The sequence below is a fragment of the Mus caroli genome, unplaced genomic scaffold (genome assembly GCF_978045245.1).
Source record: "Mus caroli unplaced genomic scaffold, Mus_caroli_1 scaffold_10, whole genome shotgun sequence".
In the NCBI taxonomy this organism is placed as follows: domain Eukaryota; kingdom Metazoa; phylum Chordata; class Mammalia; order Rodentia; family Muridae; genus Mus; species Mus caroli.
Genome location: NW_028227265.1, coordinates 116,161,515 through 116,174,288, shown reverse-complemented (window position 1 = coordinate 116,174,288; position 12,774 = coordinate 116,161,515). Strand labels below are relative to the sequence as shown.

General features: G+C 51.7%; 1 protein-coding gene across 1 annotated transcript in view; it reads right to left on the bottom strand.

Annotated features, from left to right (window-relative positions):
* Window positions 1-12,520, bottom strand: part of Adprhl1 (ADP-ribosylhydrolase like 1) — a 35,643-nt gene extending 23,123 nt beyond the window's left edge. Inside the window, exons 1-6 of the mRNA XM_085844176.1 lie at window positions 12,167-12,520; window positions 6,701-6,865; window positions 3,989-4,114; window positions 3,416-3,556; window positions 448-575; window positions 184-316 (exon numbers count right to left, since the gene is read on the bottom strand). Of these exons, the coding sequence (XP_085700302.1) occupies window positions 184-316; window positions 448-575; window positions 3,416-3,556; window positions 3,989-4,114; window positions 6,701-6,865; window positions 12,167-12,377 (904 nt within the window). The 5' untranslated portion in view covers window positions 12,378-12,520. The remainder of the gene's footprint in view (window positions 1-183; window positions 317-447; window positions 576-3,415; window positions 3,557-3,988; window positions 4,115-6,700; window positions 6,866-12,166) is intronic.
* Between the last annotated feature and the right edge of the window lie 254 nt (window positions 12,521-12,774).

The window sequence follows — 12,774 nt, the reverse complement described above, 5'->3', positions numbered from 1 at the left end:
TACATGCCACAGTAGTGTGTACTGCAGTCAGAGACTGCAGAGCGTGTCCAGCAATGGAAATGAGCCTGGAATCTGGGTCTGTAGCTTAACCCCACATCCGTGGACCCTAAATCCCTAGAAGTGCTTCAGCGTACAGAGATTAGCACCTTCTGGAAGTAGCCATACCAAAGGAGGGTGCCTTACCTCCGTGAAACATGGCTCGCTGGCACAGCTCGGTCCAGTTGCTCCCCGAAGCAAGAAGGGCATCGTAGGCTATCATGGGGGCATCATGACCGCGCCGCCCCCCTCGGCCTTCTGAGCTCCACTTCTTGTAGGTCTGAAGAGAACCACGGGTCACTGTGAGTCCAGGAAAAGATTCCAGTCCATCCCTGTGGCTGCTGCCCACCCGACATTCTCTTTCACTCTCTCGCTGTGTCCTGGAGTTCCCAGGGCTGGGGCTGGACTCACCTTGTCTCTCTCCTCTGCGTCATAGTTGTCGGGAAAGGTGGCTTTGTCTTCTGTGTCCTCTCTGATTTTTCTTTCCTCCAAATAAAACTGCCATTTTGCTTCGAAGTAAAACCAGTGCTCTTGGTACTCTAGAGGCAAGCACAGGACAGGCGGGCTGCCGGTGGGCACGGGGTGGGGGAGGTGGGTACTCTAGAGGCAAGCACAGGACGGGCGGGCTGCCGGTGGGCACGGGGTGGGGGAGGTGGGTACTCTAGAGGCAAGCACAGGACGGGCGGGCTGCCGGTGGGCACGGGGTGGGGGAGGTGGGTACTCTAGAGGCAAGCACAGGACGGGCGGGCTGCCGGTGGGCACGGGGATGGGGGGAGGTGAGCAGTGCCCTCCCCTGGCTGCAGCTGTGGGGATGGCGATGTATCTGTGCCAAAAGTAGGCAGCTCCAATGGGGATGGCTGCTTCCAGAAGTAGCACAGGCAGTGGGGGGGCATGCAAAACAACACCGGGGTTACTTAACAGGTCTCTAAAGCAGAAAGCGATTGATCGCAGGGTGATTGTGGGCCCATAATTTTAATTAATTAGGGGGTACAGCTTAGGGTTAAGGGGCCTTGCCTAGCATGCATAAGTGACAGAAAAGAGAAAAACAGAGAAACCCAGGGATCCAAAACAAAACCAATAGGGACGTCTGTATTTTGATGAACTCAACCCTGGACGAGCACAGTGAGAGGAAGAGTTCCATTGCTACTGAGAGCCTGAAACCCAAGCCCCAGGGGAGCTGAAGTACTTCTGCCTGGTACATCTGATGAAGAGGGGACCAGCTGGGCAGTGGCCAGCAGCCGCTCATCTTACAGAGGACCGAGACCTCCAGAGACAAGGCAGCAGGAAATGGGGCGCCTGCCCTGGGAGGTTCCCAGTGTGTCCTCCTCTGGAGGTGCCAAAGGGTGGGGAACGCCTTGACCTTTAGGGGCTGGTAAGGACTGGGGGGGCATAGCTGAAGGTAAAGATTCAGAACCTGTTTTCTGTCTATGGCTGGACAGCAGAGGACGGAGGCTAGGACAGCCTCTTGGATGAGAACATTGGGACTCTGGACCTGCTGGGCCTCACAAAGCTAAAAGATTGCCTGCCTGAATACCACTAGAGGCAAAAGGCCTGTGCGGGCCAGCACTGGCCCTAGCTCTGCTCCCTTCTCAGGGAGGCGATAGCCTGAGGCGCTCGGGAGGGAGATTTCCAGACTCAGAGCCAGGACCGGCAAAGTCTGTCTGATTCTTTCAGCTGCCTCTCACACCTAGAGAGGCTCCACCGGACACTCTCCATCACCGGACACTCTCCATCACCGGACACTCTCCATCACCGGACACTCTCCATCACCGGACATTCTCCATCACCAGACACTCTCCATCACCAGACACTCTCCATCACCAGACACCCTTCAAGGGTGTTTACGGAGCAGTTGTTGAGTGAGCTTAGGGTCTATTCAAAGTGTTGTGTCGAAGAAACTCCTAAGGCCCTGGATTAAGCAAACGTAAAATCACACAGGCATAGCTGGACTGTTTCTCTGGGGTCACCTCTTAGAAACAGCTATGTCTCCAAATGGCCTGGCAGTGGACTCTGTTCTCAGCCTCATGCCCCCCCCTACCCCTCATGAATGGCACACTTCAGAAATAGCCACCTGGACTCCTGGGTGTCTAGGGTGTCCCTTAGCAATGTGAACATTGCACTGTAAGGTTCTACTCTATCACAGCAACTACCTTCCAGTCTTGGGGGGGGGCTGGTGAACCTGCTTGGGTGAGAGAAACAGCCCACCTACTATGGGTAGCATTGGAGGAACTTCGGGGGACATTCGAGTCAGAGGAACCAGGGAATGATAGATTAAGCAAAAAATTAAAGGGTATAAATGTTCCTTGGAGGCGAAGTAAGTGAAGGTCGGACAGTTCAGAGATGAGCTAGCTCGAATGCCTGGCGTCATCCTTTGGGCCCCATTTCCCCCAGGGCTAAGGCCAAGTGGGTGTCCTCTGTGTGTCCTGTGTCCTTATTCTGGAACCCTCTAGAACATGCCCCCCCCTTCTGGTGGTGACTCTTGGGACTGCTCAGGAGCCACTCAGCTTCATGCTGTCTCGGAGAAGCTGTAACCCTGGCCCTGTGCTCCCAGCCTCCCCTCTCCCAGGACACCCTGGTGGCTTATTTTAGAAAGTTTGTTCCTACTAGGTGCACGGGCAGACACGTAAAGCCATCTACACTACCCACTCACACATCCCTCGGAGCGTGTAGAGCAGCTCTGGGGTGACAGTGTGTTCCGTGTATACTCAGTGGCCTGAAGAGTGAGCACTGAGTTGCCTAGTCCTGCCTTCAGGCCCCTGTGTCTATGTCTCCTGTCCAGCAGCACTCCTGAGCCAAGCAGGTGAGGGTGGGGCATACTTTGCTCCTTGTGAGTCAGACCCTGGAAGCCACAGTGCTCCTGGGATGTCTGATGAAACAGGATGGCCATATCCAAAAGGTTGACAGGCCCTGGGTTAATGAGGACAGATAGAGACCTCCAGATCACGCACTTTTCGTGGTCTCTGGGGACTCATGGCGTGGGGATGGAAGTGTGTGCCATGGGATACATCTCTTCAGTCAAGTCCAGGTTAGGGTGGGGTTGTGTGAAATGTAGGCGGATTAATTCCCCTTCTGCACCAGACACTTGGTGTCTGCTTGGAGGGGCAGAGGGTGTCCGTCTCTGAGACCTCAGGGTAATGGGGAAGAAGCTGCTCTCTCTCATAAGGCTTTTGTTCTCCTTGAGGTCCTGATGCTACTTGGAGCAGTGTCTGCCCTCTGCCAGGTGAGGACGTTCTGGAACTGACCAAGGCTTCTGTAGGCATTGCCTTTGGGGCAGCACAGCCATCGCTGCTGGGTGGCGGGTGCGGGACTTGAGTTTGAGTGTGAGCGCATATGCTCTGGGTGAGCGGAAGACGCTCGGGCAGGAGGAAGTCCGGCTCACCTGCCATGTGCCGGATGGTCTTCCTACAGTACTCCTCAGCCAGAGGAAGCATCTTCAGCATCTCTCTTCCCCACTGCACGAGCGGCTTTCCCTGTAGTGCATAGGAGGCAAACAGTGCTGTGCACAGGGACCCAAGGAAACCTAGAGGGGATCAGGAAGAGAGAGAGTCAGCTCTGCTCACCCAGGCCAGTGGCTTTCTGAGTACAAACACCCCTTGGGTACAAACCCACATCTAGAGCTGTGGGTTCTGCCTCTCCCTCTGTATGACAGGCAAGGCACCTTTTCAGGGCTGCTACAGAGCCCAGAGACTAAGCAGAGAGGCACATAGTACAGGCCAGGCTGTGGAGAAAGGCGTCAGCCCACAGAACTGACTGGGACCCCTCATTAGCCTAGAGCCCAGTTTCCTCTCAAGATATACACCCCTATTTCTTTTGTTTTGGTGTGAGTGATACAGGAACCATGGGAATTTCCCCCTTGCATGGCTTCCCCAACATAACCACACTTGATCCCACTTCAAGCGGATCATTGCCCGCATCAGGCTTGCCCCCATTCAGTGCCCGTTCAGTGCTTTACCTGTAGGGTGGTTGTGGGTCATCCTACCGCACTCAATACTGACTTCGATGAGCGTCTCCAGCCGTTCTGGCTTCCAGTACCGCATTCCAATGCACATCGCTTTGGTGGCAGCTCCGAATCCTGAACCTACATGGGTGATAGACACCTGAGCTCAGGTTTGTGCCCATGACCTGTGGGAGTCCTACATTTCTGAAGTATGAGGTCTAAGGAACACTGGAGAATCAGTAAAGGAGACAAGTGAGCAGTAAAGGCCACCGGAGCCCTGGGCAAGAGAAAGGAGATCTGGGGTCAGGTAGCACGAAAGCAGAGTTATTTAGCCCCCTGAAAACAGACTTTCTCTTGGCCCAGGTCAGTCTCATGATATGCTTTGACTCAGGGCACAACTGAAGCAGCGTTGAATCAGACGTAGAGTCCCTTCTGCCCTCCTCCTCAGGCACTTCACGTATGTGCTGCGCTTCCATACATCAAAACATTTATATTCTTTATTTCTGCTGTGAAGGCTCTCTGCTGTCCTTTGAGAAGTCTCCTGTGTGTACACCCTATGAACTCTCTCCACATGCACGGCCTTTCCATAGATACAGCTGTGGGGAGTGGTTAGAATCTTGCATTATTTTTTTAATTAATTAATTTATTTTATGTATATGAGAACCCTGAGGCTGTACAGATGGTTGTGAGCCATTGTGTGGTTTCTGGGGATTGAACTCAGGACCTCTGCTTGCTCTGGCCTCACTCACTCAGGTCTAAAGATTTATTTATTATCATACATAAGTACACTAGCTGTCTTCAGACACCCCAGAAGAGGGCATTGGATCTCATTACAGATGGTTGTGAGCCACCATGTGGTTGCTGGGATTTGAACTCAGGACCTTTGGAAGTGCAGCCTGTGCTCTTAACTGATGAGCCATCTCTCCAGTCCTGGAATCCTGCTTTTTTCCTACCAATCTATAACCAAGAATATCCACATCTCCTCACACAGATCTACTTCATGGTTTTAAACATCTATATGACACTCCATTGCATCGAAATACAATTAACTTTCCCATTCTCTTACTGAGGGACCCCCGGGTGCTTGCAGGCTTTTGCTAGTACAACTGATGGCACAAGGGTCACCCTCACACATTTCTGCTCCCCTGCTTTACTATGCCACTTTAATGGGTCTTTAAGATTTTAGAAATGGAATGTCAGCTCAAAATGTGTTTTCATTAAGTAGTTCTGGGGGCTGGAGAGACAGCTCAGTGATTAAGAGCACTGACTGCTCTTCCAGAGGACCTGAGTTCAATTCTCAGAAACCACATCGTGACTCACAACCATCTATAATAGAATCCAGTGCCTGAAGTGGTGTGTCTGAAGATAGTAATGGTGTGCTCATATACATAAAATAGATAAATCTTTAAAGAAAAAAAAAACCACCTTAACCTCTCATTAAGTAGTTCTGACAGATAATACTGGGTTTTCTTCTGGAGAGTTTGTGCCACATTTGCCCTGCCTGGAAGGAAGCTCTGCATGCCTCCTCATGTACCGCAGTGATGACCCTGAGGTTTTCCTGGTTGGTAGCTGTGCTGGTCAGTTTTGTCAACATGACACAATCAGGAAAACCTTGCAAGAGTCTCAGCGAGGGACTGTCTACACTGGGTTGGTCTATGGGCATATCAGGCAGGATTGTCTTAATTAAATTAATTGATGTAGGAAAACCCAGTCCACTGTGGGCAGCACCATCCCTAGCCAGGGATCCTGAACACTGAAAAGTGGATGAATCAAGCTGTGCACAAGCAAGCAAGCACATGCATTCATTTCTCTTTGCTCGTGACTGTGGGTGTGGTGACTCGCTGACTAAAGTTCCTGCCTTGACTTCTCTGTGATGATGGTCTGTAACCTGAAATCATAGCTGAAATAACCCCCCTCCCCTCTAAACCTCTTTCATCTGGGGTATTTCATCCCAGTAGCAGAAATGAGGACAGAATAGTACTCCTGCTATACTTGCTTAAACTGCTACTCTTAGTCATGACTCCTTCAGATGATCTCTCTTGCTGGTGACATCTATACCGCTCTCACTGCGTCTTCTATCGGACCTGGGTTGTTCTCTCTTGGCCTACCTAGGGTATCAGTGTCTGACCTGGTTCTGCCACAAGTGTTCTGCTGCTCTCCTGCCCTTTAGTTCCGAGACATCCTAAGTCGTAGCACTTCCTCTTCGGTTTGGGAAGAGTGAGCCCAGGTCCCCAGATTGATGGAGCTGGGGAGGCGGGGCTGACAGTGTGGTACCCACAGTGGAGCATGTGCACTCTGTTCCCTTCAGGGCAAATGCAGATCTGTGGGCTCACTATTATAAAGGGGTACCAGCACAAGACAGGCACAAGAGGCGGAGAGGCTCTGAGAGGTGGGAGCTGGGGCTGCCTATATGCTGTGTCCCATGAAGATGGCATAGAACACAGGAGACATGAACATAGACGGCACTTCATACCAAAACATAAGCTTCAAGGAAAGGCAGCAGAAAATAGTCCTTAAAGGAAAGTGGAGATGGCAAGATGTCGAGTGGACAGCATCTTTAAGAGATGCTCAAGCAAGCTGGGATAGCTCACAGGGGATGCCCCATCTGTCAAAGGATCCGTCTGATCCAGACGGATGGGAATACCACACCAAGTGTCGGGATGGGCTGGCGGCATTCACACGCACAGGGTCCCTAACTGCAGCTCTGTGAACAGAGAGGTGTCTGACCCTTTTCACTGAAGGGCGTATGCCACGCAAGGAGGTAGTTATCCGGTTTCAGCTGGGAGCAGCCCTCGATCGTGGAAGGATCTGGCCGATGTTCTGAGAGCGTCTCCACCGTCTCCACGTAGCGCTTTACCATCTCTCGGTACAGGTCGTCTAGGCACCAGTAGTCTGTGGAGGGAGGGGTGGGGGACAGATCTCAGCGTGGCAGCGAGTATGGGAGGGGCGGGGGGTAGGAACAGGTTCCACCCATGGCTCCCCTGCTCCCCTGCCACCTGGGTAAACTTTAGACTTCTAATTGCCCGTTACCCTATTCTGCTGTCCCAAGGGTCTAGGGAACACCCACCACCTTCATTTCTACTAACAGTCTCAACTACTTAGAATAACACATATGCCTGGCCCAGGAAGAGGCACTGTTGGGTGGCGTGGCCTTGTGGGCATGGGCTTTAATGTCCTTGTCCTAGCTGCCTGGGAGCCAGTCTTCCACTAGTAGCCTTCAGATGAAAAAGTAGAACTCCCAGCTCTGCCTACATCATGCCTGCCTAGATGCTGCCCTGTCTCCTCCACCCTCTGGACCTGTAAGCCAGCCCCAGTTAAATGCTGTCCTTTATAAGACTTGCCTTGGTCATGGTGTCTGTTCACAGAAGTAAAACTCTCACTAAGACAAACTATATCAAACTGTACCATGCAGAGCAGTGGACACTGGGAGACAGGATGATTTCACTGAGCCTTAGTTCCCAATTACCCATCATCCCCTTGGGAAACCAGGGTTCTGCGTGGCTGCTATTGCCAAACGTGCTCTAGTCCTCTGAAGTGCATCTGGGGGACCAGAGTGGGTCCAAACACTGAAGATCATGGGGCACAGGGATGAAAAGAGCTAGTCCATCCTGAAGCCCCACCTTGAGCCAACATGGCGCTCATTTCTACCTCACGGGCTCCAGAGCAACCACCATTTTCTCCAGGGAAGACTGCCACGGCCAGAACACATGGGTTTTGACAGCAGAGCCAGAGATTTTTGGTCACTAAGTTAATCCACAGGTTGGTGGATAAAAGGTCAGTGGAGTCCAGCATGTGTGACCATCTGAAGAGCAGGAGGGAGTTCTGGTACCTGGTGAGGCTGTAGTTATGATCTTCCGTGTGCTCCTGCAAGGCCACCACTGGGTTTTTGTCCTATGCCACAGCTGTGCTTAGGATAAAGTGCCACTAGGAGACAAGCTCTGGTTCTTTCACTGGCCATGCTGACCTGTGTTTGCTGAGAGCTGGGTGGTTAGAGAAGAACAGGGCATGGCGAGGGACTGGTAATGACCTGTGCCAGAGCAGAGAGGGCTGGAAACCTCTGAGACTCCCTTGTTGCCAAGTGGAGTGAAGTGCCTGACTGCTCACTGATGGGATCAGAGCTTTACCCACGGCTGTGAGCTCCTGGAGAAAGAGCCTCTCTCCTGCCCTGCCCTGCCCTGCCCTGCTCTCAGTGCACCTGGAACACAGTCAAACCCTCCATTTCTCCTTCCTTACAGGGCTCATGCCTAGCTTGGAACTGGGGCAGGAGGAAGGATGGGCCGAACTTTGTTTTGGAGGAGGGAGCTCCCTAAGTCGCAGCCAGACTTCATGTGGCAACCCTACAGGAATAAAATTAGCTGCATCTGCCTGCAAACCCCTGCTGGGAGGCAGGTCTGAGCGGCTGGCACTGGTTTTCCGGTGCTATCTGCTTACAAATGGCAGCAGCTTCTTCTTCTATTCTGGCAGCCTGGCTCTCCCTGGTCCCTCTTAAACAATTATTATGAGATCAGATAGTGCGAAATCTCCGCCTTCAACTGAAACCAAGCTTTCTCAGAGTGAAAGGAGGGCCATAAGAAATCCAGCAGCCACAGGCACTCATCTTTTCAGGTTGGAATATAAACAAGAAATGGGCTGGTCAGTCGGTTGACCCTTCTGGGCACTCTGCCTCAACTTTGACGCTCGTCTCCCTACCCAATCCTCCTGAAGGATAAGCCACTTTAGAAGACTGGCCAGCAGCTCTTAACTAATGTAAGAATAATAATAACAGTAATTAATAGTGAGGAGGAGGAGGGAAAGAAGAAGAAGAAGAAGAAGAAGAAGAAGAAGAAGAAGAAGGAGAAGGAGAAGGAGAAGGAGAAGGAGAAGGAGAAGGAGAAGGAGAAGGAGAAGGAGAAGGAGGAGAAGGAGGAGAAGGAAGAGAAGGAGGAGAAGGAGGAGAAGGAGGAGAAGGAGGAGAAGGCGGAGAAGGCGGAGAAGGAGGAGAAGGAGGAGAAGGAGGAGAAGGAGGAGAAGGAGGAGAAGGAGGAGAAGGAGGAGAAGGAGGAGAAGGAGGAGACTATGATGGAGTTTGAAGTAAAATAACAAGAATTCCACAAGGTTGCAATCTCTCTCTTTCATTCTGGCTCCAGCCTGTGTGTCTGCCAGTGAGCCACTGAGAGGAAGGAAAGGAGCAGGTCTGGCACACCCTTCCTCAGCTGGTCTCAAGGTCTCTGCAGGCTGTGCATCGAGGCATCGCACCAGCTCCTCAGCAGCCAATTGGGAATGTGGAGCTTCATACCCGGGCCCCAGAGCAAACAGTCCCGATGTGAGCCACACTCAAAGCGCATGCTCACTAGGTGCTCGCCGGGGGACCTGGTGAAGCTGCCTTAGTCCTTGGAGTGAGGTCTCTGGAGCAGCACTACTGGCATGACTTGTAGAATGTCAGGCCCTGTCCTTGTTTCTGCTCTCGGGTCCCGAGTGGCACATGCTGACCCTGAATGAGCTGCGGCCACTGTGGCAGCCGAGCCATGGCTTATAGATCGCATAGTCTCTGCTGGGTTATGAAATCCTGAGTGGCACCTGTTTCATTGTGCCGAGAGTGGTTCCACTCTGGGGAGCAGGCTCTGGGGCACGGAAACACCACAATACATAGTTCTGTGGCCACTTTGACTGACCTTAGGCAGCAGACAGGGTACATAAGAACACAGTTGTGGTCAGGGGTCCTGGATGTGCTGTCAGTTGTCTGCATAGCACTGGACGAGTTACCCAACTCTTCTGGGTGTCCACCTGTCACCTGTGGAGACCCTGAAGCCACCTTTCAGAGTGTGACAATGACATGGCCTTGGGATAGTGCGTGTAAGGTGGGCGGGACAGCGCCTCATACACATTTGCTGCAAGGAGTTGTGCCTACCATTACTGACCTGTCTCCAAGACCTCCTGTAGGTTAAATGGTTAAAGACTGGGCTGGTAGCCCGGCGTGGTGGCGCACGCCTTTAATCCCAGCACTCGGGAGGCAGAGGCAGGCGGATTTCTGAGTTCGAGGCCAGCCTGGTCTACAAAGTGAGTTCCAGGACAGCCAGGGCTACACAGAGAAACCCTGTCTCGAAAAAACAAACAAACAAACAACAAACAAAAAAAAGACTGGGCTGGTTAGAGAGAAAACCTTGAGTTTCTGTGAGCAGAAGAATACATGCTTACTCTGAAGAGCAGCGGTTCCCAATCTTCCTGATGCTGTGACCTTTAACATAGTTTCTCACGTTGTGGTGCCCCCACCCCAGCCATAAAGTTATTTCGTTGCCACTTCAAAACTGAAAGTTTGCTACTGTTATGAATATGAATTATAATGTAAATATCTGTGTTTTACAATGGCTTTAAGTGACCACTGTGAGAGGGTCATTTGACCCCAAAGGGGTTGTGACCCACAGGTTGAGAACCTCTGGTGTAGAGGCTCAACTAAAGAGGTGTCCGTGAACTACAATAAAAGGCTATGATAGGGCACAACACAGCAACATATGCTTGGAAAACCTGGAGACTGGCAGGGAACGACTTTTCCCCCAAACAAACAAACAAACAAACAAACCAAAAAAAAAAATCTCAATACTGCAAACAGAGCCAAATCTTCCTAAATGTACATAGTTCATCTTGAGTGGACTGTTGTCCATTGGTGGAATCCCAAGTGCCCTGTGTTGTTACACAGGACCTACCTGAGCCAGGAGCTCTCTAGGGAAGCCCCAAGGATAGACACCCGCCAAGCACTCTGCACTCTCAGAACCCCCATCAGCAATAAGCACCCACAAGCACCTCTATGTGGCTTGGCTGTGCACTGGCGTATATGTGGCAATGTGAAAACAAACATCCACAGTAAATACTGACTGCATTTTTTTTGTTTTATTTTGGTTTTTGGTTTTTCGAGGCAGGGTTTCTCTGTAGCCCTGGCTGTCCTGGAACTCACTCTGTAGACCAGGCTGGCCTTGAACTCAGAAATCTGCCTGCCTCTGCCTCCCAAGTGCTGGGATTAAAGGCGTGTGCCACCACGCCCGGCTTCTGACTGCAGTTTTAAGTCCTGTTCTCCAGACGTTGTGAGCTGTGGTGTGCTCTGAGCTGTACTATCGACCATAAAAGCAGATAAGTATGCCCCCCAAATATGAGAGGGAATAAAGATTTGGAATTCATAATACTTTTGAAGCATCTTGCTCCCCGTAGTGTGGTGAAAGCACCTCAGCAGTGTGCTTCCTTCCGCCTCGTTATTCAGGGGCAAGTTGATGATATTCCTATACAATGACCACAGAATCCATAAATACCTGCGTTTCATCATGAGGTACACTCAGAAAGATGCTTCACCATTTTCAACAAGCTGTGACACCATATCTTATCAATGTGCGTCTGCTCTATTTAGAGACACGGCATTGGTGGCATTCCTATACAGTGACCACAGAACTAAGCTGGGCGTGCTCACAACAGACGGACAGAGCAGGGAATGCGTATGTGGGGTCTGTTGGCTCAACTGCTGGCCTCAGGCCTCAGTTTTGCAATGACGGCATGCCAGACCTGCAGGGTATTACCACCACACTGTGTCGAGAAAAGACACACGGCGCTTGTATATGTGCGAGTCTCTGAAATCCAAGTAACATTTTGTTGATCTTAGCTCCTTAGGGAACAAGCTCTGTTCTTCCAAGTCCAAAACTTAGACAATTTACTCATAAATTACGCCCAAACTGGATCGCTCGGACAGACAGCTCAACCTTAATTATTTGGATCTGAGATGCCGCCCCCGAACAATGTTATCTCAGTGGGCCCACATTTCAAGCTCTTCTGCATAGACTTAGAATAAGATGCTCAGCCTCTGCAGTGAGAACCTATGTCTGTCTGTGCTTTATCTTCCCCCATCCCACCTCCGCCCCGCCCTGCAGAGCAGCTCCTAGAGGGTTGCTCACCTAACACAGAGACAAGCCGATGCTGTTTAGAACCAGGAGCTTAATTATCTGCCAAGGGCTGCTGTCCCCTAAAGACTCTCGGGAGAAACATGACCTACCCGCAGCTTCTCGGGCTCCAGGTCTTGGGTGAATATTAAATCCCCGCCTTCAGCAACAGTGTCAGGTAACACAGGGCTCTAAGGCACCACTTTCAGGGTTCTTGGTACTGGTTTGCTATCAACCCAGGTGGCCCGTCTTTCTACCCCAGCACACTTGGAGCCACACATACACCAGCCAGTCCTACCTGTGGTCAGGGCTTCAGCAGTCGCCATGTGCATGATGGTGTTGTCGCTCACTGGCCACCTCCCAGGTGAGAGCACAAGGCTGTCCAGCCCCCCTGTCTTTTGCAGCTCCTCCTGGATTGAGCCTAAAATGCTGTTCTCCCTGCAGATGTTTCCATAGCCGAGGGCATCTCCAACACTCCCCAATAGCATTGCAGCCTTGAACTTCTCCATCTTGGAAGGTGACCCCTCTTACCCTGCGGTTGCCTTTGTCCTCTCCTGGCCACCCTTAGCCAGCCCTGCTGACATTTATACTGGTCATTGTATCACCATCCAGAACTCTCCAAATGGCCAGGCGTTCCTTCCCTGCCTTGGCAGGTGGCACCAATGAGATAAAGGCTCAGAACTCACCACGTGGGAGCTGTTTGGACAGCACTGGCTCTCCAGCAAAGGAGCCTGCTGGCGCCAGTGTACACCCAGCCAGCTCAGAGCCTGTGAGCTGTGTTTCTCTGTCAGCACCTTGGTGGGTTGTGCCCCCTGCTGGCAGAGCGACATGCCACAATGAGAACATACTGCTCCATCCCGGTTCCTTGGCCATCTGCTCTGCCCTACCTTCAGACAGACACACTCC